Source organism: Gopherus flavomarginatus, chromosome 4 (genome assembly GCF_025201925.1).
Source record: "Gopherus flavomarginatus isolate rGopFla2 chromosome 4, rGopFla2.mat.asm, whole genome shotgun sequence".
In the NCBI taxonomy this organism is placed as follows: domain Eukaryota; kingdom Metazoa; phylum Chordata; order Testudines; family Testudinidae; genus Gopherus; species Gopherus flavomarginatus.
The window spans coordinates 76,556,476-76,584,469 of record NC_066620.1 but is presented as its reverse complement, the minus strand read 5'-3'; the positions used below and the strand labels follow the sequence as shown (position 1 = coordinate 76,584,469).

Genomic DNA, 27,994 nt, shown 5'->3' with positions numbered 1-27,994 from the left:
AGAGGGAGGAAGGAAAAAGTCTTTTGTCTCTTCGGTGTGTGCTTTTGCCGGAGTCAGAGATCCAGAAAACAACCATCTAACCCTTGTTTAAATTAGTGAGTATTTAGATAAGAATGTGGTAGATTTCTTTATTTTTCATGCTGTCATTTCTTTTGCAAACAGAGGGAGAATCAAATTGGGTTTTTGTGTAACTTTAAGGTTTTGCCCAGAGGAAATCCTCCATGTTTTGAATCTGTTGTCTGTGAGACCATCTTGTTTTCTAATCTCACAGAGGTATTCCTTTCACCCTTTTTCTTTAATTCAAAGTCTTCTTTTAAGAACCTGATTGATTTTTCATTGTTTTAAGATCCAAGGATTTTGGATCTGGGCTCACCATGAATTGGTGGGGGGAATTTTCTTGAGTCTACCCAGGAAAAAGGGTATAGAGATTTGGGGGAGGGAAATTAGTCAAATCTTGCCAGGAAACAGGGGATAAGGACTGGGGAAAATTGAGGGAAGGCAGAGTTCCCAAATAGCTCTTCCTCAAATATTTTTAAAAAACATTTGGTGGTGGCAGTGACTGTTTTGCCTAAGCTGGTAAAAATAAGCTAAGTGGTTATTCATGCAGGTCCCCACATCTGTACCCTAAAGTTCAGAGTAGGGGGAACACCTTGACACCCCTATAAGCCTCATGGTAGAAACAGACTTTCCAAGAAGGCTCTGAAAGAGGTCAGAGAATTAATTTTGTGGAAAAGTTAAGTTATATTTACTCAACTTTAGTAACTAAAATAACATTTTATTTTTATACATAGTACTGCAGAGCCAGCACCAAAGTGTGAGAATGAACTGGATTCTATTCTGGCTAATGTTCTAATAAAATCATTAAGTTGCAATTGCATGGTCCAGTTCTGCTCTCATTTGCAGCTATTCAGTAATACTACTGTCAATGACCTTGCAGAGGTACATATAACTCAGAACAGAAGCTGGCCTGCAGAATCTTTATTCCTTGTGATGACCCTGAGAAGGGGAGTGCCCAATTTGACTGTCAAAATTCAGATCTAGAATAAGAATCCTTTTTACTTGTAAACTAGCAAAATATATGGTTCCCATGAAGACTTTACAGGACCTGATCCAAAGCCCACTGAAATCAATGGGTGTCTTTCCACTGACATTAATGAGTTTTGGATCAGGCCGATAGAAAGAGGAGCTCATTTTACATTAGTCTGGATGTAAAATATTGTATCTAGAACAGTTAAAACCACTTTCATGGAAATCTTTTTCTTAGGGTAACAAATACTGCAAAATTTATTATGCAAACTGTAATGTAAATATCTCTAGTACATTAAAAACTGCAAGAACACGTGCTCAAATAGATAGACTTGGCTTCAATGAATATGTAGCTTTGGATGAGAGGCAAACAGCTATTTTTAACCCACTCTGCCAAGAATTTTTCTATTTCCCTCCCCCCCACCAGCTGCAAAATGTTCTTGGTTACATCTGTATGTCTTTCTTTGTGTTTCATAAAAAAAAAAAAAGTGAAGGGGATTTTGTACTGAATTTGTTTACTGTACATACTGAGTGACTTGAGCCAAAATTACGCACGCAGCTATTAATCAACATGGTACGTCATGCCAAAAATGTGCACTCACTTCTGAATACACAGTATCAGGAACACCTGGATGTACCCCCAGTGATAAGCGGATGGCCATGAATACTTTCATGGAAAGAAGAAAAGAGAATCAGGCAGCAAAACAGGTCATTTGAACTAAGGTTGCTGCTCTGTAGTTTTTATATGTGTGCTACACTCATACAAAGAACCATCCCTCCATAGATTACAAATGGAATCAGTCTGTGTAGAGTCATCAAGTCAGAGTTTAAGGACAGAATGGGTCACCAGCACCACAAGACACCCACACACTAAACCCAACAACTGAAATTAGACCAAAGTAGTACAGTCCTCAGGAGACTAAGCTATTTATGTGCCACAGGGAGAAAATAGAAGGGACAGAGGTGCACAATGCTCGAGACTCCCACAAAGACAAGGAAATGAGTGGGATGTAATCAGGTAATCGTGGCAAGTGACCCTCACCCACACACTGCAGAAGGCGGCAACCTCTCCCGCCCCCAAAGTTCACTGCCAATCTGTTCTGGGGGGGGAAATTCCTTCTGAACCCGATATTTGGCTATCAGTTAGACCCTAAGCATACGGGCAAGCACCAATCAGCCAAGCACCTGATAGAGAGAATGCTTGGTGCCACCTCAGAGCTAATGGCCAGATTAAGATCCCTAGAAGTCACAGTAGATTTCACCAGAAGATATAGATGAAGAAAATATTTGAATGCTTCAAATAATGATCACAAAGTCCTCTGCATTGTAAAGGATGTTGCAATTAGCTGCCAGATGAATCCTTAAAGATGATACCTGAAGCCAGGATCTGACCAGCTATAGCAGATACTTCAACAATATTTGTATCGAGCAAGGTTCTAGAAATTACCTGCCATACTTCATTATAGTATGAAGTGTAGTTGTAGCTGTGTCAGTCCCAGGATATTAGAGAAACAAGGCGGGTGAAGAAATATCTTTTACTGGATCAAAGAGAGATGAGAGAGACAAGCTTTTGAGCCACACATGTCCGAGAAAGAAGATGGTCAAATAAAAGATATTACTTCACCCACCATGTCTCTCTAATACTTAAATATGACAATAATAAAGCAGTATCCAATATCTTTGGTTCTGTCTTTGGAGTCTTTTAGGTAGATAGCTTCGGGGACCAAACCTTAATTTCTTCAGACCAAGAAAGTGGTCAACTAACGTTAATTGTGGAGGTACACACGTCGTAAAAGGACTGAGAGGCAGGGTTAGAGTGATACACTCTATGGGGCCAATTCACACTCTGACCAGAGGACCATGATTTGGTTCTGAACTGTTCTAAGATATTCTGAAGAGGAACCCACGAGAGAATTCCTTCTCAACCTCAAATGGTAAGGAAGCAGAGATGATGGTTAGAAAGCAATCTTTGAGGGGCAGGTAAGGTCATTTTGGGATGAGATCATTGAAGAGGGAGTACTCTCAGGCCAAGAGAATAAAGGAGGGTTTGATGCTGAGATAGTCTATCCTGGTGGAAACAGAGTTGATACTGAGCAACTTGTGTCTGTACCATACTGTCTTTACTTCACCACCTCCAGAGGAGGTGAAGCTGCATCTTTGGAGTCCATAGGTTGATGGAACGCTTTGAGCTTTTGGGTTAAAAAAACAAAACATGCCCATACTCCCACCCCCCCCAAACCCCCCCTCCCCAAAGAACAGCCTTGGGTTTTTCTTTGCACAACAAAGGAGGAGCTGAGTGGAGAGGAGCCATAATGAGTCTTTAACTGATACAACCTTGGCCCAAGACGGTGCATTTATCAACGTATATCGCTATATCCTGTGTTAACGCCTTTTAATGCTTCTAAGGTCTGCACATCCCATTATGTGAACACAAGCGCTATTGTAAAGACGATTGCATGAAGAAAAGCTAATGGATATTTTATCTTCCCAAATAAGATCTAAATGCCAGGTAATTTTGTTTTGCTTTTTATTTCCTTGCATAATTATGTTACTTAAGGTAAAATTATCTGGCCCCTTATCACATGCAAATTGTGGGCTCTTCCTGAGATCAGCCATCAAGGTAATATCTTAATGCCAAATTACTAATATATTTTCAGCCCAATGTCCAGACTGCCTAATACAAGTTTTGTCCAATTCAGCCAACTTGTGTAGCATCACAGGCAGGGCTGGAAACTGCGAACGCAGCAGGGCAAATATAGATGTCTTGAAAATGTAATGTGTACTTCAAGCAAAGCAGATAACTCATTAACTCTTTGACATGCTGGCTATTGTTCGCAGAATCTCTCTCCTCTCACAAAAGCAATAATGCAACTGGAACTTTGTTACTGAAACAAGTCAGTTGTCCAAAGGCATTCAGGACCACACAATAAATCCTCCAGTGTACACCTTCAGTGAAAGCACTGCATTAGTAATGCTCTATTTGGGGCTGAGGAGGCATTTCTCCTTTAAAGGCCTGTCATAAACGGATAAGAAAAGTTAATAGCACAGAAGTACTTTATATCTCTTTGACTGTAAAGGGTTAACAAATTCAGTAAGCCTGGCTGTCACCTGACCAGAGGACCAATCAGAGGACAGGATACTTTCAAATCTTGAGGGAGGGAAGTTTTTGTGCTCTGCTGTTAGTTTTGGTTGTTGTTCACTCTGGGGGCTCAGAGGGATCAGACGTGCAACCAGGTTTCTCTCCAATCTCCCTGATACAGGTTCTTATAGATCCAGAATAGTGAGTACGAGGTAGATAAAGCGAGTTAGGCTTATGTTTGTTTTCTTTATTTGCAAATGTGTATTTGGCTGAAAGGAGTTCAAATTGGTATTTTGCTGAAAAGATTTTAATTTGTACTTGAATACTTAGGCTGGGAGAGTATTCCCAGTGTCTATAGCTGAAAGACCCTGTACCTATTTCATTTTTTTTAAATTTACAAAGGTAATTTTTACTGTTTTTTCTTTCTTTAATTAAAAGATTTTCTTATTTAAGAACCTAATTGTTTTTTTTATTCTGGTGAGACCCCAGGGGACTGGGTCTGGATTCACCAGAGAATTGGTGGGGAGAAAGGACGGAAGAGGGAGAGGCTGATTTCTCTCTGTGCCAGGATTACTTTCTCTCAGGAAGAGTCTGGGAGGGGGAAAGAGAAGGAGGGGGGAAGGTGCATTTTCCTCTCTGTTTTGTGATTCAAGGAGTTTGAATCACATAGTGATCTTCCAGAGTAACCCAGGGAGGGCAAGCCTGGGAGAGGCAACGGTGAGGGAAAGGGTTTACTTTCCTTGTGTTAAGATCCAGAGGGTCTGGGTCTTGGGGTTCCCCGGGCAAGGTTTTGTGGGGACCAGAGTGTACCAGGCACTGGAATTCCTGGTTGGTGGCAGAGCTACAGGTTCTAAGCTGGTAATTGAGCTTAGAGGAATTCATGCTGGTACCCCATCTTTTGGACGTTAAGGTTCAGAGTGGGGAATTGTACCATGACATGGTGTGCAGCGTTTGGGATAGATAGATAGATAGATAGATAGATAGATAGATAGATAGATAAGATAGAATCCAAAAGCCAGTGAGGTTTTTATTTCTCTCCCTGATAGCTATCTGCAGGCAGACAGAGGTTTGGGTTTAGAAGCCCTAAAATGAAAACCAGATGTGTCACTCCCCCGACACGCCTACCACATTGCAAAGAATTATGAAGCCTGGATATCAGGAACAAAGGTTAATAATCTGGACGAGCTGCACCTCCTGATACAAATGGAGCAGTTCTTAGATGGTGTTCCTGAGAAAATAGAAAGGTACATCCTAGATGGGAAGCCCAAAACTGTCACCGAGGCGGGGGAGATTGGAGCCAAATGGATGGAAGTGGCAGAAAAGAAAAGAGCTACTATCAAAGGGGAGCGAATATCACAGGGGTCACACCGACAATAAACCCTATATCCGAGGGCAACCCAAGACCCCACCTACAACCCAAGGAAAGCCGCCGACTCCCTATTCTCTCACCTCAGCAATCTTCAGTAACCCACCTCGACCCCGTGACCAGTCAGCTGGGCGATGCTTCAAGTGTAATGAACTGGGACATATAAAGGCCAACTGCCTCAAGAACCCCAACCGAGTGCAGTTCATTATATCTCCATCACTCCAAAGATCCCCAGGCCCAGATGCCTCTCAAATACCCTCAGAGCGAAGGGAAATTTTGAGAGTGGGCGGAAAGAAGGTTATCGTGTGGAGAGACACGGGGGCACAAGTGTCAGCTATCCACCAATCCTTGGTGGACCCCAAATTCATCAACCCAAAGGCTCAAATGACAATTTTCCCCTTCATGTCACAAGCGGTAAACTTGCCTACAGCTAAACTGCCTGTCCAGTACAAAGGCTGGTCAGGAATGTGGACATTTGCAGTCTATGACAATTATCACATCCCCATGCTACTGGGGGAAGACTTGGCCAACCAGGTAAAGTAGGCCAAGAGGGTGGGAATGGTTACACGCAGCCAAGTCAGGCAAGCTTCCAGACCCATCCCTGTTCCTGAGCCATCCACAGGGGCCCCGTCTGTGTTAGCAGAGACCCAGACAGAGGTAGTGGACCCGGATCCCCTGCCAACGACTGCAACAGCCACAGTACTTCCAGTCCCAGATCCGAACCTGGAAACGCAACCAGCACCAGAACCATTGCCAGCACTGACGCCAACGCTTGCAAACACACCTTCAACCCCAACGCCAGAGGGCGCCAGTGAGCCTGAACTGGCAGAAGCAGCAGACAACCATACCCAAGAGGCTCAGCCAGAGCCTGAAATACCACCTGGTGCACCAGCGGAGAGCGGTTCACCAGCCACGAAAACAACCCCATCACCTACATCGCTTCCTGAGGGACCAAGCCCAAGTCCACAGTCTAAGGGAGAACTGGTGTCTCCAGCCTCCAGGAAACAGTTCCAGACTGAGCAGGAAGCAGATGACAGTCTTCAGAAAGTTTGGGCGGCGGCACGGAGCACCCCACCGCCTCTCAGCTCTTCTAACCGATCCCGGTTTGTTATAGAACAAGGGCTTTTATATAAGAAGACTCTTTCTGGTGGACACCAGGAAGACTGGCATCCACAAAAACAGTTGGTGGTTCCAACTAAGTACTGGGGGAAGCTCTTAAGCTTAGCCCATGATCATCGCAGTGGCCATGCTGGGGTGAACAGAACCAAAGACAGGTTGGGGAAGTCCTTCCAAGGGCAAGGACATTGCCAAGTATGTCCAGTCTTGTGAGGTGTGCCAAAGAGTGGGAAAGCCCCAAGACCAGGTCAAGGCCCCTCTCCAGCCACTCCCCATAATAGAGGTCCCATTTCAGCGAGTAGCTGTGGATATTCTGGGTCCTTTCCCAAAAAAGACCCCCAGAGGAAAGCAGTACATACTGACTTTCGTGGACTTTGCTACCCGATGGCCAGAAGCAGTAGCTCTAGGCAACACCAGGGCTAAAACTGTGAGCCAGGCCCTAACAGACATTTTTGCCAGGGTAGGTTGGCCTTCCGACATCCTTATGGATTCAGGAACTAATTTCCTGACAAGGACCATGAAAGAACTGTGGGAAACTCATGGGGTGAATCACTTAGTTGCCACCCCATACCACCATCAAACCAATGGCCTGGTGGAAAGGTTTAATGGAACTTTGGGGGCCATGATACATAAATTCGTGAATGAACATTCCAATGACTCGGATCTAGTGTTGCAGCAGTTACTCTTTGCTTACAGGGCTGTACCACATCCCAGATTAGGGTTCTCACCGTTTGAGCTTGTGTATGGCCACGAGGTTAAGGGGCCATTACAGTTGGTGAAGCAGCAATGGGAGGGGTTTACGCCTTCTCCAGGGACTAATATTCTGGACTTTGTAAGCAACCTACAAAGCACCCTCCGACACTCTTTAGCCCTTGCTAAAGAGAACCTAAAGGAGGCTCAGGAAGAGCAAAAGGCCTGGTATGATAGACATACCAGAGAGCGTTCCTTCAAGGTAGGAGACCAGGTTATGGTCTTAAAGGTGCAACAGGCCCATAAAATAGAAGCATCATGGGAAGGGCCATTCACGGTCTAAGAGCGCCTAGGAGCTGTTAACTACCTCATAGCATTTCCCAATTCCTCCCTAAAGCCCCGAGTGTACCACATTAATTCTCTAAAGCCCTTTTATTACAGAGACTTACAGGTTTGTCAGTTCACAGCCAAGGGAGAAGATGACGCTGAGTGGCCTGACGGTGTCTACGAAAAAGGGAAAAGTAACGGTGGTGTGGGAGAGGTGACCCTCTCCACAACCGGGAAAGGTCTGCAGTGGCAACAGATCAAGAAGTTGATGCACTCTCCTGTGAAAGTTCCCTAAAATCAACTGGCTAAAAATTGTCCTTACAATGTGAAAAATCTTGCAGTTTTACTTAATTAGTGGCATATGTAAGGATGCATGTGTTTATTGATCTGTTTATTTTAAAGTTCTAGGGAGAACTCACTGCCAGTGTACTTCCACACTGTCAGCTATTTGGGGGGTCGTGTCATAAACAGATAAGAAAAGTTAATAGCACAGAAGTACTTTATATCTCTTTGACTGTAAAGGGTTAACAAGTTCAGTAAGCCTGGCTGTCACCTGACCAGAGGACCAATCAGAGGACAGGATACTTTCAAATCTTGAGGGAGGGAAGTTTTTGTGCTCTGCTGTTAGTTTTGGTTGTTGTTCACTCTGAGGGCTCAGAGGGATCAGACATGCAACCAGGTTTCTCTCCAATCTCCCTGATACAGGTTCTTATAGATCCAGAATAGTGAGTACGAGGTAGATAAAGCGAATTAGGCTTATGTTTGTTTTCTTTATTTGCAAATGTGTATTTGGTTGGAAGAAGTTCAAATGTGTATTTGGCTGAAAGGAATTCAAATTGGTATTTTGCTGAAAATATTTTAATTTGTACTTGAATACTTAGGCTGGGAGAGTATTCCCAGTGTCTATAGCTGAAAGACTCTGTACCTATTTCATTTTTTTTAAATTTACAAAGGTGATTTTTACTGTTTTTTCTTTCTTTAATTAAAAGCTTTTCTTGTTTAAGAACCTAATTGTTTTTTTTATTCTGGTGAGACCCCAGGGGACTGGGTCTGGATTCACCAGAGAATTGGTGGGGAGAAAGGAGGGAAGAGGGAGAGAGAGGCTGATTTCTCTCTGTGCCAGGATTACTTTCTCTCAGGAAAAGTCTGGGAGGGAGAAAGAGAAGGAGGGGGGAAGGTGCATTTTCCTCTCTGTTTTGTGATTCAAGGCGTTTGAATCACATAGTGATCTTCCAGGGTAACCCAGGGAGGGGAAGCCTGGGAGAAGCAACGGTGAGGGAAAGGGTTTACTTTCCTTGTGTTAAGATCCAGAGGGTCTGGGTCTTGGGGTTCCCCGGGCAAGGTTTTGTGGGGACCAGAGTGTACCAGGCACTGGAATTCCTGGTTGGTGGCAGAGCTACAGGTTCTAAGCTGGTAATTGAGCTTAGAGGAATTCATGCTGGTACCCCATCTTTTGGACGCTAAGGTTCAGAGTGGGGAATTGTACCATGACAAGGCCTATTGCAAGAGTTTATAGCTTTAAAAATAAAAATGTTGCCAGCTGAGATTAAATCTCCTTATTGTTGCTCATCCAAAAGGTGAATTTTTGTCTACATTTGGGAAAATTATATTTGACCATTTTTGAGTTACTTGGAGATGAGGAAAAGTAACTCAAAAATGTTTCACTCTGTTAAACAATTAACATGGGCCAGATCCATGAAGGGACTTGGATGTGAAAATACATTTTTCTGGGCACCTTTCCACACAGTGGAATCTACAGCCCAAGTTAGGTGCCTAGGCTCCCTCTACGACGCATGTGGAAAGCTTAGTGTCTAAGGATTGGATCCACAAAATCTAACATGCTGAGCAGGGAGCTGCTTAAGCTAGATAGCAGGAAATAGTGAAAAGAGGGATGTGACCTAAATCCATATCTCTCAAGGAGACTTAGGCTTTCTTTACACTACCGCTTTGTATCAGTAAAACTTTCGTCAGTCAGGAATGGGGAAAAATGAAACCCTTGAGTGACATAAGTTTCACCGGCAAAATCGTTGGTGCGGACAGCGCTATGTTGGCAGGAGAGGCTCAACCCAAATGTATGGAAGATGGCAAGGGAAGCTGGCATTTCTACGGGGGGCAGAGTTAAGGTAGTATGGTTACCTTAACTATAAATTTCCATATGTGCACAGATTATAAGGCCAGAAGGGATCACTATGATCATCTATTCTGCTTTGGTTTTCTTTTAGATGCAACTTCACTCTGAATTTTCTGGGTTTCTAACTTCTGTTCACTGTTAAACTCTAATATTCTTGAAAGGTAACATACACATCACAACACTGATAATTCAGGCTGTAGGCTCACCCAGTAAGTTTTTTACATGGGATTTAGTTTGGGTTTAAATACCTTCATTCCTTTGTATAGAATTTGTACTCCAGGGTATCAGTGTGTCATATCAGACTGAGACAGGGAAACTAATCAAAATAAAACCACTACGAAACTGAACATTTACCTAAAATTGACACTGAGTGGAAACCAATTTTTTTCCAGAGTTCAAGTTTAACTGTTCTTCTCCTGCTTTTTTATTTAACATTTTTCTACAATGTTACCCTTTCTGATTCTGGCTAGAACCAAAAATGTACAAAAACAATAAGCAAGCAAGCATTATTTAAGGAAATATAAGCTCAAATAGCTTTGGCTGAGCTTTAGGTTGTTAATCACAGCAAAACAACCTCTGTAGGTTAGTCTGTCATTAGTTAAAATTCAGTAACAGCCCAATATGCAAAAGTTTTTTTGATGGACAGCATAAAATTAATTGGAAGTTCTTATCCCATCTCTGTAACTGGATTTAAATCTGGGGGTTGTAATTATTGTGTTGAAAGTTACATTACCACATGTGTTTCAGACTGAAAATCGTCTGTATTCAATATGTTTCAGATAGTATATCTCCAGGAACAAGAAACCAACAATATACAAGGAGTGTACCACAGAAAACTACCCTTGCTTGTTGTGTTCATAATTTTATCTTACTATACAAGTATCATTCAGTGTGTGAAACAAAAAATGTGCAGTGTTAATACTGGTGTTCTGCAATTATCACTTAGTTTTCCTTTGGTTGTTACAGCAAGTCCTCCTTAGGCAAAGAGTCTAAGGCTCTATTAGTATTTCTAAGAAAGAGAGGAAATATACCAGCACAGGAATTATACTAATTAACAAACACTGTACCCTATTCTGTGCTCTAATTGTTCAGAAAAAAATTACCTACATTTTCCCTCAAGTACTTAGTGGCTGAGAACTGGAAAGGATAACATTTAAAAGAATTGTATTAATAAGGTTCCGCAACATTTCTGATACTAATTGCATGTGTAATAGTCTCATAGACCTGGAGGCTGTTAACTAACATTAACTCCTAGGAACTTCTACTCTCGCAATGGTTCAACCTTTTTCTTAACTTTGCTACTATAGTCAGGAGGTTTGCTGTGACAGCAGGGTGTGGCTCAATAATGGAATTATTATGCTATTTAGTTTTAAAAGACTTTTTGAGGAGAGGAGTAGCAATTGCATGTCCTGGGGAAGAAATGTATTCAGGTGGGACTGGAAGGAAGAGGATGGAGGCAATGCAGATTGGGATGGGAATTGCAGCCTGAACCGATCTTGGAGAACTTTATTTTACTTTTCTCTTTAGTTTTTATTTTATTTACATTATTTGGGAGCTTTACCTGAGGAATGGAAGAAGAGGATGGAACTAGAGCAAGGAATGGAAAAAACTTCAGTTGTGGAAAGTTAAGGATGGACATAAAAAAGAGACTGGAGGAAGACTGATGCCATAAAGGCAGGAAGGCTCTGCCTCAGACAGGTGAGTTGGGTCTATGTAATTCACACAGGTGCCATATGAACACCATACCAAACCCGTCATGGAACTGAATACTGTCCTTATGCCAAAAGGCCAAAGCTCTCATTTGCTCCAACTTCCTTCTGCAGGTTTAAAACTCAGGGGTAACTTGTCCCTATGGTTTAACGGGAATTCAAAAAAATGGGAGCTGGGCTAACTGTGTTAACTGTGCCCAAACATATCAAGCCTGACATTGGTATATTCAGACCTCACAGGGAAAATGGATCTAGTATTGGTTGGCTTTATTTACTAAATGCAAAAGAACATACATTCAGTGATGTATGTAACCAGGCTTCCAAAGCAGCTGTTAGTCTAATTAACAATAACCATTTAATGTGAATTACTGAAAAAAAAAATCAGAACCTCAGCAGATGATTTTTCTCAAATGGGATGGGTGCTTCAGAGAGGACTGTTTTTTTACTTCCAGTATCTTTCACTGAATTTCATAAATACCTTAATTAATGAACAACTGTCAAATTTAATGCAACATCCATCAAAACTCTACCCGTTCCTATGAAATGTGGCACATGCAGTCTTAAATACTTCTTTATATACTGCATGTGCAATGTGGCCAAGTAATAATTGTTCTGCGTTCATAACTTTGAATGAACTGCATAATGTCCACGTAAAATCTGCATTTATTTTATTTACTGTGATAAAGAAGAAGAAGGTGCTAGTGTATTTGACAGTCAGATCACATTATTCTACAATCAGATAAGCATTCCAGTGATGGAACATTCTCTTCAATTTAAACAAGACATAAAACTGTGACTCATTTGGTTACGCTTCTCCAGAAGAGACCAGATTTAGTGTTCAGGACTGGGAGCCAGGATTTCCTGAATCCTAACCCTGGCTGTGACACATGGAGTCATGGGCCAGTCATTTAACTTTCCTTCCTCAGTTTTGTTATGTATAAAATGGCGATAATACTGATCTACCTCACAAGGGGGTAGTGTTAGGACTAGTCAGTGTTTGTAAAGTGCTCTGAAGATTAAAAACACCACACTATGTAAGTGGTAAGTATTACTATCTTCCTCAGTTTGGCTTAGCAGAACAGTGCCACTGTACTAACAAATAACAGAGAGAGTCCCTGTCCCCAGGAACTTGCATTATATGATTATAGCATATATAAGATACAGTTGTTACCACTGCCATGTGAGATCCAAATTCTGCACAATTGTTACCAAAACTGAAGAGCATTCAGAAATCAATACAGTAAAATGAAAGGAATTGTTACAAAAGAGGACCAAATTCAAACTTGTAAGGGTGTGTAACACGTCACTGAAATCCATCTAGTAAATTGGCCACATCGATCATAAATTACAGTGAACACCGTGCAAGGTAATACAAAATATTTCACTTGCAGAAGGGGACTGAATTGGGGTTAATGATGCATTTACCTTTGCTACTAGTTCATTAAAGTCTATTGCAGTTAAGAGTTGTGCGTACACCAGGGCTAAATTTGGCCCGAAATTACACATTTCACGTGGTTTTCAATGAACCTTTAAGGTTTCCACAGTAATATAGATGATCTTAATATACTTATCGTTAGTATATTTTTGTGCATTGAAAACATCTTAGACTCATTCTGAACCAATATAGTGTATACTTACAACTTTTAAACTACAGCTGGGAACCTCAGCGCAAATAGCTTTAAGAGATGAAACAAAGTTAAATGTAAGGGGATCTGTGTCTTTTGAGAAACTTATGAGGAGCCGGACTGTAATATTTCGTAACACTAGTGCTTCTCTTATCTTCCCATCCAAATATGGCCAGTACCTGTGGAGAAAGCACACAATACATTCAGGGGGAAAAGCAATCAATTAGATTTTTACCAAGGCAGACCTAGCCTCACTAGGGAAAACTAAACAAAACAGCATTTGTCTGCAGTCTAGGGAATCAAACTGAGGTGGCAGGAAGAGTTCTGCTAGACCCTTGTCACCCTGCTTCGCACAAAACCAACCAATCCTGGGGGCAGTGAGACCCTGTTGGCCTGTGTGAGTGAGTACGCCCGAGCTCTCCCCGGGTGGGTGGTTGCAGAGCTGCCCCTGTGGATGCAAAGATTCATGCAAAATGAACTTCTAGTCCTCCCATGCCCAGTGGAGTGATGCACATCTCAACAACCGTATTAAAGCAGATTCGAACAGGAAGTGCAGCTCTCCCAATTCCAAAGAAAAGAGGGAGCTATCAGAAAGCACTGCTTACCCAAACCAGAGAGAGAGGAAGAACTCTCAGTTTTAAGCAGAAGGAGCTGTCTTACTTCTTACTTTTTAAAGCCCTGATTGTCAGCCTCTTCCGCATTCTGGGACCTCAGGCCTAGGACTATAATAACCTCAAGAAGTTCCTGCCGGGGGGTGGGGAAAGCAGAGGAAGAAGAGATACCCCAGAGCAGGGTCCCTATATTCTTTGGGTGGGATGGGAGTTTGCTCACATGAGGGCTCTGTCTCTCCCCAACTGTCACTGTCCAGTTGCTGGGGAGACGGTGAATTCTTACCCAAACATGACAGCTGTCTCTGTGGCACTATTCCTACTGTCCTTGGCTCAGAGCACTCAGCATGGGTCTAGAGATCCCACTCCTGGACGAGGAGCAGGCCAAAAGTGAGAGAGTCTGGCAAGAAACCCAAGGGAGATGTGCAGCTCCCTTCTACCATCAATCTAGGGAGATTGCCAAAGGAACTCCTTTAATGGGAGGCTGGGAGGATAATGCCAGTTGGGAAGCTATGGCAATACCTCAAGTTTAAAGCCAAGCTGCCAGTAAAACTGCAAGGGACCTCTCTGCGTAGATGGTCCTGTGTCTCAAGTGGATCATCCCCTCAAATTCACATGGATCTCTGGATTAATCAGGCTAGGGGGACAGATCAGCTGGTTCCTCTATAGAGCGGGGAAAATCCTTGCCTCCTCCATAACAGAGCAACACTACAATTAAAGTTATAAAAGATTTATTCCATTTTAAACCACTAGTATAGCTTTAGACAGTAACTTTCTCCAAAAACGTTCTTGTGGGTCTCAAATTTCTCACCTCTGGTTTTGGAAGGGTTACACATAACCCATTTTTTTCCCAATTATGCAAGGGTGAAAAAAGGCATAAATATAGATCTTCAAAAGAGCCAGCAGCCAAAAGCTATCATTAAGGAACCTGAATTAAGTGGCCAGATTTCCAAAAGGCTCAGCTCCCAGCACCTGCCTTTGAGAGCAATGGAAGCTGCTGGATACTTTGTAGTTCTCAATTTAGCCATTTATTCAGCTCCAACTGGGGGAAGGGGGAACTGAATAATTTTATTCAGATTTGGCTTCAGTTGTAGGTCCTGAGCACTTTTGAAAATCTAGGCCATAAGAACATTGTGCATAAACCTTTTTGACTTTTTTTTGTTATGAGCTAGCTGTAATGTAATATGGCTGGAAGTGCAATCTGTGCTGAGTTTGAAAAGATCTGTTTTTTAAAATAAAATTATGACAGCTTCCATACTGTGTATTAGATCCTTCAATATGTTCTCTCTCTCTTTTACACACACAGACACTGTCTGGTATTCATGCCAATGCCAATAGCCGTTGTAGCTAGGTGCTGAATACAGTAAGATAAGAAACAGAAGTGAGCTCTACTGTTGTTTTCCTGGGTCTCAGTCACTTGTAGATGGTCAGACTAGACACATTCTGATCTCCTTCCAATAGGGAGATCCACAGCTTAGAACCCAGAACTTAGAAATTTCATCTTAGGTCCCAATTCTGCTCCCAGTTAAGTCAATGGTAGAACTCTCATTGATTTCAATGAGAGCAGAATTGGGCCCTAAGAAATTGATCCATAACTATTAACTAAATGCCTGCTATTTATTTTCAGCAGCAAGAGCTTTGTCTCATTGCAGCAATGCGCTAATACATTGTGGACACTCACTAACCTTTTAGCATTTGTGTCAAAGACAATAGGGAGGTAATCCATGACAGCTATATAAACAAACTGTTTGGCGTCATCTATAACGTTGTAGATAGCTTCAATATCCAAGACTCTGTCTTTTGGACAAAAGAGTTTGGGAGAATTCTGTGAAGACAAAAAGTCAAATGTTACACTTAAAATAAAAGGAGAGGTGTTTCTTTGTCATCTTGAGGTGAGATTTGCAAATAAAATTACATAAATTAGTGGAGTCAACAGTGTGATACTGTTGCAAAAAAGGCAAACATGATTCTGGGATGCATTAACAGGTGTGTTGTAAACAAGACACGAGAAGTCATTCTTCCGCTTTACTCTGCGCTGGTTAGGCCTCAACTGGAGTATTGTGTCCAGTTCTGGGCACCGCATTTCAAGAAAGATGTGGAGAAATTGGAGAGGGTCCAGAGAAGAGCAACAAGAATGATTAAAGGTCTTGAGAACATGACCTATGAAGGAAGGCTGAAGGAATTGGGTTTGTTTAGTTTGGAAAAGAGAAGACTGAGAGGGGCATGATAGCAGTTTTCAGGTATCTAAAAGGGTGTCATCAGGAGGAGGGAGAAAACTTGTTCACCTTAGCCTCCAATGATAGAACAAGAAGCAATGGGCTTAAACTGCAGCAAGGGAGATTTAGGTTGGACATTAGGAAAAAGTTCCTAACTGTCAGGGTAGTTAAACACTGGAATAGATTGCCTGGGGAAGTTGTGGAATCTCCATCTCTGGAGATATTTAAGAGTAGGTTAGATAAATGTCTATTAGGGATGGTCTAGATAGTATTTGGTCCTGCCATGAGGGCAGGGGACTGGACTCGATGACCTCTCGAGGTCCCTTCCAGTCCTAGAGTCTATGAGTCTATGAGAATATTAACCACTGGTATGTTAAACTATACAGCTGTAATTTCAAGGTACAGAAGGGGAATCAGATAATTGCTGTTTGAGCATTACACAGAATTATAGCTGTAGAGGAAGATTTTCAAAGGGGTCAATCGTAAAAATAGCCGTTGCTATCAAAGTAGCTCTACTTGAAAGGAAGGTGTTACATGATACATCACAGGATTTTGCTTTAAAGATTCACAGTACTGGTTACATTACAAAGTAGTAGATGTATCCAGGCCACAACACTAACAGGGCACATCATTCATAAATATTATGAATTAGTGTTTATGACCTTAACCTATTTACTGTTTCATGCAAGGTAACATATTGCTAAGAAAATCACAGTTGGTGAAAGGTACTGCTTGCTTCTCTGTAAAGATCTGACCTTTAAAACCTCCCTCATTCATGTTGTCTACAAATCACTCTCATCAGGCATTGGTTAGACAAGTGGTGAACATGCTAAACTCTTTATTTTGTTACCTCATCTTCCTACCTTCCCCCACTCTCTTGGTCTGCTTTGTCCACATGTTGCATCTTGACAACTATTCTACTGTGGTCTCTCTGGTATAAAGGCTTTCTTCTTTATTTGTCAGTACAGTAACTAGAAGAATGAGGCCCTGATCCTTGATTGGTGTTCCTAAGTGTTATTTTAATAATAAAAAATACATAGAGTAATTAAGATCATTGGCAGTTCAGAGTATCCATGCTCTCCCAGGATTGAGCCGTGAATTCTCAGAAAAAGCAACTGCATTTTCTTTTGTCTCTCTCAGCCACTCAGGAAGACTGTACCGTTGCTAAGCAACTGTACCATGAGGATTCCTGAATGGAGAACCATTGATTTACTGTGATGTTCAGATCTTACACAGCAAGAAAGACTGGAAGACAAGAATTTTTAAGACAATTAATTTAGATTCAGGAAGCAAGGTAAAAAAATATATAACTTAGGTGATTCATTTTTATTATCTGAATCTGTTTTCTCAGCATATTGTATACATAATTTGATTTATTCCAAAGATAACAGACTATTCTCTCTCTAGAAATGCTCAGGGGTACAAGTTAACAGCAAAAAGACAAACTAGCTACACAATTCAGAGCTGCTGCAGTCTCTCTTGGAAGCAGTTTGCCTCTCGATCAACAATAGTTATCATTTTGAATGCAGGGTAAATTGGCAGAGTAAAGTTAATAGACTTGTCTACCATGTTTATTTTCCACAGGAGAGGGTATAGAAGGGCAAGGGACTTGCTGGCCTTCCTATATACCCATCATTGGCACAGTTGCAGAAAAAACATTATGAAACTAATCACTAACATTCATGTCTTTGTACAGATATGAAATGCAAATTGTCCATTACGACATTTTTAACATGATTACAGGAGAGACATACAAATAAATTGCTGACCAACGGTGGTCATTAAAGATCCCAGGGCATTTATTTTCAGGATTAGGATTGCTGCCCTGGCCAAATTCCAGCTTGGATAACTAGATACTAATAGCAAACTTCTCTGTGCCCTTTCAACTGGCTATAGAATTCTTCTGCAGTTCCTTTCCAAGGGTATATCTATACTACCAGCTGGATTGGCGGGTAGTGTTTAATGCATCAGGGATTGATTTATCACGTCTCATCTGGATGCAATAAATTGATCTGCTAATCAATGCCTGTACTCCACCTCGGCAGGAGGAGTAAGCAGTGTCGATGGGGGAGCCGCGCCAGTCAACTTGCCGCCGTGAAGATGGCCAGGTAAGTCGAACTAAGATACTTCGACTTCAGCTACACAAATAGCATAGCTGAAGTTGTGTATCTTAGTTTAACCCCCCCCACTAGTGTAGCTCAGGCCTTAGACACTTGAGCAATGCTGCCTGGTGTGAGAAATGATATATTGAAAAGCCTGTTTTCAAGAAGGGACAAATCTGGTTTTGGAAACTGCATCTTTCTTTCCTTTTCATTCCCACTTCCTGAACAACCTTTTGGTATAGGAAATAAAGCAAACATGAGGAAAAGAAGATTTATCAGGAGAAACTGCAGCACAGTGGATGGGGGAGCAAAGGAAGATGAAGTGGGTGTAGAACTACTCTTCCATGGTTCAAGTCAGAACTAGATGGTAAGTATCAATCAATATCAATTACGGGGCCTCACCGAGCAAACTGAAGCACAATATCCACTATAGGTCTACCCTAGATCCCATTTTCTTCAGTGTATATGAGGCCTTTTGCAGAGGTCATTTGAAAACTGAGGACAGTTAGCTAGTGATATATAATTGCGGTGTAGGCTCTACACATTCAGTCTCCAACCAGGAGGAATGCTAGTATGATACAGCGGCTGAGCGCGTTGGAGTGGATTTGCTCCTGGGAGAGGGGAGAGTCGCTGGTAGGTTAAGTTTTGCAGTATGAGGATGTGCTCTCTTCTTTCATGCATGCGTTTATCAAAAGGATTTGTCTGGAAATGGTTGGTGTCACTTTCACTCACGACCATGCTAAATGTGGTATGAAAGGTATCTTCTCCCCCACACTCCATTTGCTCAGGCTGCGTCATTCTTCACCCTATGATAACCTCATAATAGCAACACATTCTCTGTGACTACAGGCTCATTACTATATTCTCCTCCAAGAAAAGATTTTACCAAGACTCACTATTTGTTCAGAATGGGGCAGCAGGTCTACAAATTGATTTGAACAACTAAAATCATATTATACCCACTCTGCCTTCTGCTTATAAAGTCTCAGACTGACTAACTTGGTGGTGGTGTTTTTTTAAAGTCCTTAATGGGGTAGGCCCTAGCTCTGTTTGAGATCTTCCTTGAGAATCTTCTCAATAGATATATACGGTCACATACCTTTCAGGGATTCAACCATTGCACATTAGGTGGATGGGGAATCATACCTTTGCTTTGGGGAGTCCAAGAGCTCATTCTAGTCTTCCATCTCAGTCCATTTCTCCCCATTAAAAAACAGTTTTTTAGTATGCTGGGCCTTTTTACTTTCTCCTATTCACTTCCCCCCCACACCACCACCATTGGTACTGGGCATTCTCAACCAGTTTTAGTTGTTTCAATGTTGGAGATGTTAAAATGATCTATAAATAAAAGTTTCTGTTGTTATATAGCACTCTGGATGCATTCATGGGGATGGGGAGGAAGTGCTATGTTAATAAGATGATTATGATAATTAATCAACCAAAAGTCACATTGCAAAAAAATAGATACTGGGCTCTAATTTTAGTAAAAATATAACAGGATTTGGACTAGCTATAATTAAAATATTAGGTACAAAATTAATCCATTTAGCTACAAATTCTTTGCTAAGCTGAAACGTACAGGTAATAAGTTAGCCACATGAGGGCTCTCCTGTTGTTCCTTGACTATAAGAAAAAATATTGAGAATTACAGTACAAGGGAAGAGTAACAATACAAAAGTTAATTTTCAAAGCTCTACATTTATGACAGTGCTCTACATATAGTTAAAATGCCGTGAAAATCAGAGTGAATTTACTATTCTTTGCGTCCACGTAATATGAAATGTGGGAGAAAAAACTATGAAAGTCTCCACATTTGGTTACAGATTTTCCCCATAAACAATACACCTATTGAAATGGTTATTTTCTCCCCTGATGAGAAAGTGATCCAGTCTGTCAGCAACCACAGATTTCCCTTGTACTTCTGTCTTGTACAGTCGGTAACTACGGTACTTTCTCTGTAGCTCAGTTTCAGTCACTGCCATGACTCTCAATTTCAACAGCTTATGTTGGTGAATGAAAAGTACTGGTGTGTATATTCTTAAGTTAGGCCACATTGCAGAGAAGCACTTGAGCATGTGCTTAAGTTCCATTATTTCTCAAGCACTTAAGTGCTTTCCTGAATCGGAATACTTCCAGAGTGCTAAAAACCTAAAAGTGGAAAGGTTATACCTGCAGAAGATTGGGTACACAAGAGTGCTGAAGCACATGTAGCGACGACTCTTTCAGCAATGAGCTGCTGTCAGGGAGTAAGCAGCATCATGGTAGCTATTCACATGTTCTGTCAACATGTGTTCTGTCTTTTTTTGAGTGTGAACACATGTGATATTTGACATTTATGGTATTAAACACCAGACTAACGCAATGTCTCTATTCAGTTATGTAGTAAAGGCAATGTTGTAATAGGAGGTTCAACTGAGGCCAAATTTCTCGGTCCCAATAAAACTCAAATGTTAAATAATATTCCCCTCCCTCTCACTTAAACAGGCAAAGAACAGACATTCTCTTAAGAACTCACCGACACAAAGACTTCTGATTTTGTCTCATTCAGCTGCAGCGTCAGTTTATTTTGTGTATCATACACGCCATACAATCTCTTAGACCAACTTGGAGGCACTTTATTCTTGTATTTTAATGAGCTATACAAGGCAAATATCCTTTGTAAATCTAGGACGAGGCAGCTGCAGTTGTACACAATGACACCAAGCTCTTTCATCTGTGAAATTAAAGTTCATAACATTAACAGGATATTGGCTGACACATATATCTTTAGAAATATACAGTATGCACATAAAATACATTTTTCATACGTATATGTCTTGGGTCGGCAACCTTTCAGAAGTGGTGTGCCAAGTCTTCATTTATTCACTCTAATTTAAGGTTTCGTGTGCCAGTAATACATTTTAACGTTTCAGAAGGTCTCTTTCTAGAAGTCTATAATATATAACTAAACTATTGTTGCATGTCAAGTAAATAATGTTTTAAAAATGTTTAAGAAGCTTCATTAAAATTAAATTAAAATGCAGAGCCCCCCGGACCAGTGGGCAGGACCTAGGCAGTGTGAGTGCCACTGAAAATCAGCTTGTGCACCACCTTTGGCACGCGTGCCATAGGTTGCCTACCCCTAGTATATCCTGTATCTGTAGAGAAATATACACCAGATAAGAACAGTGGAGAACATTACCAACAATGGTATGTTAAAGGATAATACATAAACTACATGGCTAATACTAAAGTTTTGATTCAGACAAAAAGATGACAGTGTGAAAAAGTTCAATGTATTTTTTTCTGAATTGTGCACCATAATAAAATATAATAAACCACCAAAGAAACGTCTGATGAATGACATCTACTTGTTACAGAAATGCCCTCCAGTCTGAGATTATTTATAAAGGCTATTTCTTCCTTAGGTGTTGCTTTAGAGCTGCTCCTCTTACAGTTTGTTTGTTTTTGCATGTTTACAATAATAGCATTCATGATCTTCATTTCATTTCTGTGGTGGCTGAGAGGAACAACAAAACCTAACACCCTGATAGAAAACTACAAGAATAAACCTGGTGAATGAAAATGTACATTTCCCAGACCCTATTCTGGAAAAAATCACATATAGGGGGAGCATCAGGCTTCAACACGTTGCACTCCAAAAATAAGTTATTAGTCAGCTTCAACATACAAACATTACTTAATCAAATTGTATAAACAACAAGACTTAGCCAGCTTTTAACTTAATTCAGAAAGAAGTGGAAAATGTCATAATTCTATGAACACACACAAACACAGCACTAGCATTTTAGAATTTAGACTGTATTATAACAGTTCATTTTGTTGGACACAAACAACAACAACGTCTCAGTATGGAGACAGAAATTATTCTAAATTGCAGCATATATTCTAGTCAAATAATCTTTGGCATAATAATTATATCCTGATCCTCTGTGTCTACTTGCCTGTATGTTTGAGATTTCTCCTGCCTTCTGTTTTATCTCAATGTTTTTTTACAATCTGAAATTATATTAGCTGTACATAATTATTTTCTAACCCCACTTTTGTGCTGCCAGTGCTGCTTTCTTTTTAACTTCCATTATACTGTACATCAGGACTGTGTGACTTAACCAACTTTTCATGACTACTTCTCGATTCTGTCTCAGTGATACGGTTACAATTTTCCTTCGTCTGTATTCATGGTAATCGCTCTCTGTCCTTTATTTTAAGAATACTCTCTTTACTATTCCACTCTGTACCCTCTTCCCATTAATGGCAAGGACATAATTATGTCCTAAGAATACACCTCAATTTGTCAGGCTTGGAGCCATTGTAATGATTTCTCTGGCAGGGAACTGGAAGAGAAAAGTTCTGTTCCTTTCCATCTACCAGCTCAAGGACTCCTCCGACTGCATGGTCTGACAGAATGAACATGACGACGGGTGACAGTGACCAATTTTCTATAAATAGTTTTTGTAGCTTATGTTCTGTAAAATGGAAAAACAGGAAACCATCCAAGTCATTGAGGGTGTGTCTATATTGCAAGTAAAGGTGAGACTGTAGCAGTAGTAGCACAGGTAACAACAACAATGTAGACCTGGCAGCATTGACCTCAGAAAGGGCTAGAAACCAGAGCACATTCGCAGGCACCCCAGAAGGGTTGCTAGCCCATGGTGAAGCCTGTGCTGCCATGTCTATTCTGCTACTGTTACCTATGCTAGCTAGGTTAAAGCTAGCAGAGAAATGGCTACCTGCACTACTATCACAGCTTCACTTGCACTGTAGACATACCCTTGGTGACAAGAAAAAAGCTGCTTTGTGATAGAGTGGATCTGCTAATCACTCAATCACTCCAGTGGTAACCAATCAATTTCCAGATTGGAGCTGAACCATTTCAAGAGTGCATGCTTATCACCTACATTTATTGTTTGTTTTTTTAACATTATTTAAAACTTTATTAGATTTTAGAAGACAATTATGAGCAATCCCTGTTTGTATGCAATCAAGCAGCCAGCCTTCTCCTTTCTTCATCTGCAATCAAAGAATCCTCTCCTGTGACAGAAACATCTTCCTCTACATTGAGTCTATTTTTACAGCTATGTGCAGAATACTCTGTGGTGAGGAAAGGCTGCTCTTTTCCCCATTAATTACAAAGCCCATGATCCTGCAGGCATTTCAGGACATGGGCAGTGAGGATATCTGCCAATGACAGATTTTGCATGAAGATGTATGTTGCCCAATTAAGGGGAAAATACTCCCTTGTTACATTGTGAAGGCTGCTATTGTTATAGACACGACATTTTAAAAATAGTTTAAGAGGAGAAGTAGAAAGAGAAGGATTTATATTGAAAGAATAATTATCTGAGGTTTACCCTGTGACTTGCTCTGACTGGAACATGCAGCCAAGCATCATCTTAGAGATTTCTCCTGCCCTGGTAAAATCCTCCAGGGTGACAGCTGATAGGCCGAGCAGTGTAGCTTCACCCAGAGTTTTGGAAGATACTTATATCCTAATGAAAACCCCACTAAAGAACAGACTAGAGAGAACTCACAGCATAAAGAAAAAAAAAGTCTGAAGGAAGTAAATCTTCTGAAATGAAAACAAGAGTGACCAGTGGTGGGTGTAGCAGGAATCTCTAGGACCCTCCTTGAGTAATCATTTTAATAAAATGGGTTCAAACTCCTGTTTGCTCAAAGAAATGAATGTCCAAGTCATGAAAGCGATGGACATATCTTGCAACGTGTTTATTTCCATTAGCTCCAAGTGTACGGGGAGCTGAATACACCGGGCATCTTCCAGGATAACACCCACAACATTCATTTATTGCACTGAAGAAAACCTTTTAGCAAATTCATATGACCTTTTAGATCCTGGCCTTTCAGAAACATTGTTGTGCATAACTTCCACTATGTTTGAAACTAGATCCCATTGCAAATGGATGACTGAAGCAGAAACAGAACACCACCACAGCAGGTTAATACAAAAACCAAATGCAAGCTATATAGAGTGTAATACAAGCCATTAGATCATGATAAATCAATTACTAAGGTCTATAATGACCTGAGCTCCTTGGCAGCTTGTAAATAAGAAATCATATAATAATAAAAATATTTAAATGCCACTCTAGAACTAAATGGAATTAATCCAGTTTGAAAACACTTGCACATTGATGACACAATTCATTGTAGTGCACTGACTCTGTATTTATTGCATACTCTGAAGTCCTCTTTCAAACTGAAATAACTCTGCTGTGAAGTGAGTTAGTCCAGGCTACTGTTTGTGTGCACACAATGCTGTTGCAAACTACTTTGGGAATCCTCCAACCGCTATCCCCATACCGCTTTGTGGGTGACAATCACTGACCTGTTTGTTTACCTGTGTGTCCTCCCCTGCTCTTGGGTCAAATTGACTGGATGCCTCCTCCCCAGTGTATAAACTGTCTCTCAGCCAGATTTTCTCCATTTGCTCCTGGATTCCAGTTTATCATAATTGCGATAAGACTCCAGAAACCCTACAACATGCCTCGAGCAGCTGCTTGGAGGCACACTGAGATCTCATCACTATCTAGGGAGAAGCACTGGTGCAGGAAGCTCTTGCAGCCAGCCACTGGAATAAAGATCTTTTTGTGGACATTGATAGACAGATGTCCACGAGACATCTTCAGGATGCTGAACGGTGCTGGATAAAGAGCAAACAGCTCAGGAGCACCTATATTAAATACAGCCCAAGCAGCCTCTGTGTATTTGAGATTGCCAGCATAGTGCATGGATATTGTTGGGTGCGTGCTGAACAACAGCAATTAGAAAATGGTGTTAGCCTACCCAGAAAGGAAGCACAGGGCAGAGAGAGATGAATCATGGGATTTTTAAAAAATCTGAACTATCCTCACTTCCTCTATGCATAGTGAGAAAAATCCCAGAAATGCACACTGCTCAGCACAGAATAACCTCCAAGAATGCTACGCCTGTGGTTTGCAGCAAACCACCATTGTGAGTATGCAATAATGTGCATCAACATAGGGCATGCTGTCCCATGTGCACATTTTTCCTGTGACTTGTGTTGTGCATGTTACCTGGCACAGAACAAAAATTAAAGCCCCACATAGAAAAGCCCCATGTTTCCAGGATGTTTTAACTAGGGCTATATATATGGTTCCTATACAACAACTCATTACAAAACCTGCAGAACACATAGGAAGTTCTTGTCCCATTGTAGGCACACATACCATGCTAATAGGGGCCTGAAGTAATAATAATGTGGGAGGAAAGGGAAGTTTGCATTAATAGGAATTACAGAACCTGCATCACTCACCAATGTATTGATAGGAGGATCAATTCCATAAAGCCAAATTTGTTTCCTTGTAAAATATTCTTAATAAGATTACTGGATTACTGTGGCAGTCTCCACTATAACAGGATTACAGAAGAGAGTGGTTCTCATCACAAATCCAGCATGTATAATATCTTATTCACAGATCCATCTTCTTGATGTAAAATACAAGAAGGTGTCAAGACAGTGAAGAGGCAAAGAGAGCTCCAGCATAACCTTTTCTTAGGTTTTACCGCCAGTAAATTGCAGGATTTTAGTTTCCTGCAAACTATTACAGAGTATTTTAGCTAACACTTAGCTGGCATTTCAAATCTCTGGGAGTGTCCTGAGGTAAAAACAAACATAACTATACTCAATATCCGTCCACTTGGCTTACCAACATGAGTGTGTGCAGTGCAGATGTTCCTCACCACTTTATATCAAAGAAAAACTAAAACAAAACTAAGCAATAAGCCAAAAAGGAATCAAATCTAACACTTTGCTGCCTCTCTTTCATAACTCTTCCCTTTTACTACTGTTGGCAAATATTGATTAGGAAAAAAGAGTACAAATCACACACAGCAGTAGAGGCTGCCTATCCTCTCAGTCAGTGAGTAAAACAAAGAAAAAAGAGAAAGTGACCAGGTCATAGTATTTGGGACTGAGTAAACAGGAGATCTCATTTTGTATTTTTTCCCCACCCACAGAGCAGTACAAAATATAAGGCTTAACCCTGAGTCTTTTTATTCTGGAAACTGGTAAAATTTCTACAAAAGTGGAATAAAGGAATGCAAAAATATCTTAATTTTTAAGAATATTGATGATTAAATGGTTTACTTTCATCTTGATATTCCTGCACAAACTTATTTCCTAAAAATATTTTTTTTAAATAAGTGAATGTTTCAATGCTTTCTTCTACACTATAATTGCATATTCCCCACATTGAATCATCTAACTACACACAAATAGAAACATCATCTACTCTGCTCTCAGAATCTGCATGGATCTTTTCTGGGATTTTCCAGCGCTCAGATTATTTTGCTATGCTAGCTTTTCTCAGGGAGCTTTTTCTATACCAGATACATACTATTCTTTAGCATGTGCAGTATTTCAGGAATAAATGAGCCCAGTGCTGCAGCACCATTCAAGTTGTGAATTTTAGTCACAAAAAGATTAACAAAACTACACAGATATTCATAATACTTATACAAATGTACATCGTTTAAGCCCCACCACCAAAAAGAACAAATTCTTGCCTGCCCCCACCTCATGAGGGGAGGGATAGCTCAGTGGTTTGAGCATTGGCCTGCTAAACCCAGGGTTGTGAGTTCAATCCTTGAAGGGGCCACTTAGAGATCTGGGGCAAAATCCATACTTGGTCCTGCTAGTGAAGGCAGGGGGCTAGACTCAATGACCTTTCAGGGTCCCTTCCAGCTCTATGAGATAGGTGCATATCTCCCAGGAGCCTAGACTAGCTTGAAAAACACTCTTTAAATCTTTTAAGAAGCACTGAGATCCCTCCTTCTATCCAAATGAATGTATTTACCAGTACCATATCTTTAGAAAGACTGTCCAAATAAGCAAAGAATATATCGACAACATACATGCCAATATTATGCATATGTTCAAAGATCATTATCAAGGTTACGAAGTCAAGCACTCAAAAGACAGGTAATGCCAGAGTTCAGGTTGCCTGTGCAACCTTAGTTTGGTCCCCTTATGTGTATGCTTTATGATGGTGTCTTTAATTGCATGATCACATACTATTTTTTCCACAGGTCTATTGGCCTTATTCAGTGTACATAATGGACTGTGCTCATTGAATGAGCAGCTATGCAATATTTTGTTTTCTCCTTGTTCTTCAGTGTGTGGCTTGTGGCAAATGGCCAATGCTATTATGGTGGGTCCTACACTTTTCCTTGGTGTGATGGGTCAGGGTGCCAAACCCAATCCCCTATTCTTGGAAGTTGATGGCTCTGCTAGTGCCCTCGTGCAGGAGAGAAGGGGAGCAGGGAAGGGACCCGGGTCTGCCCTCTACTCCGGGTCCCAGCCCCTTCAGCTTCTCGGGCTTCTTACCCTCTTTTCCCGTGGGCAGGGTTTCCATTCCCCATGTACTCTGATCAAAACAGTACTCCTCCAAATTACAGCTGGAGCACCCACGGGGAAAAATTAGTGGGTGTTCTGCACACACCAGCAGCCAAGCTTCCCCCCTCTGTGCCTTGCCTCCTTCTCCTCCCCAAGCTCACTGCCTCCCCGCTCCTCCCTCTCCCTCCCAGCGCTTCCCACCACCTAACAGCTGTTTGGCGGCACTTAGGACTTTCTGGGAGGGAGGAGGAGGAGCGGGGATGCAGCGCACTCAAGGGAGGTGGCAGAGAAGAGATAGGACAGGGGCGGGGACTTGGGGGAAGGGAAGAGGGCAGGGACTTTGGGGTAGGAGTGGAATGGGGAGGGGGAAAGGGCTGGGCAGAGGCGGTGTGGGAGTTGAGCATTCACAGGGACCAGGGGAAGTCGGTGCCTATGGTTAGCTCTCCTTCCCTCCTCCTGTCTGACTGAAGCAGGGTTTTTTTTATTAGGTCTCTGGCAGGGCCTTAATTGGCTCCAGGTGCTTTAATTAACCTCTCCTCAGTCCACAGGGAATAAGGCCCTGATCATCCTGGGGCATATATACCACCCATCTAACACTCTGCTGCTGCCTTCTGTCCCTGCTGTAC

General features: G+C 41.3%; 1 protein-coding gene and 1 long non-coding RNA gene across 6 annotated transcripts in view; one reads left to right on the top strand and one right to left on the bottom strand.

The window, feature by feature from the left end:
• LOC127049565 (uncharacterized) lies at window positions 1-27,993 on the top strand. 3 transcript variants are annotated; one of them, XR_007774008.1, is made up of 6 exons: window positions 1-95; window positions 3,433-3,535; window positions 11,263-11,433; window positions 17,034-17,187; window positions 17,939-18,362; window positions 27,910-27,993. It is a non-coding gene; the product is annotated as an uncharacterized LOC127049565 (long non-coding RNA). The 3 variants fall into 3 exon arrangements; XR_007774006.1 differs by lacking the exon at window positions 27,910-27,993 and having other exon boundaries at window positions 17,939-19,468; XR_007774007.1 differs by lacking the exons at window positions 3,433-3,535; window positions 27,910-27,993 and having other exon boundaries at window positions 17,939-19,468.
• PLD5 (phospholipase D family member 5) overlaps window positions 1-27,994 on the bottom strand; it is a 230,082-nt gene that overhangs the window by 9,795 nt on the left and 192,293 nt on the right. For all 3 annotated transcript variants that reach the window (XM_050950429.1, XM_050950430.1, XM_050950431.1), the window contains 3 exons: window positions 20,511-20,708; window positions 15,363-15,502; window positions 13,083-13,248 (listed from right to left, as the gene is read on the bottom strand). In XM_050950429.1, coding sequence (XP_050806386.1) covers window positions 13,083-13,248; window positions 15,363-15,502; window positions 20,511-20,708 — 504 coding nt within the window. The remainder of the gene's footprint in view (window positions 1-13,082; window positions 13,249-15,362; window positions 15,503-20,510; window positions 20,709-27,994) is intronic.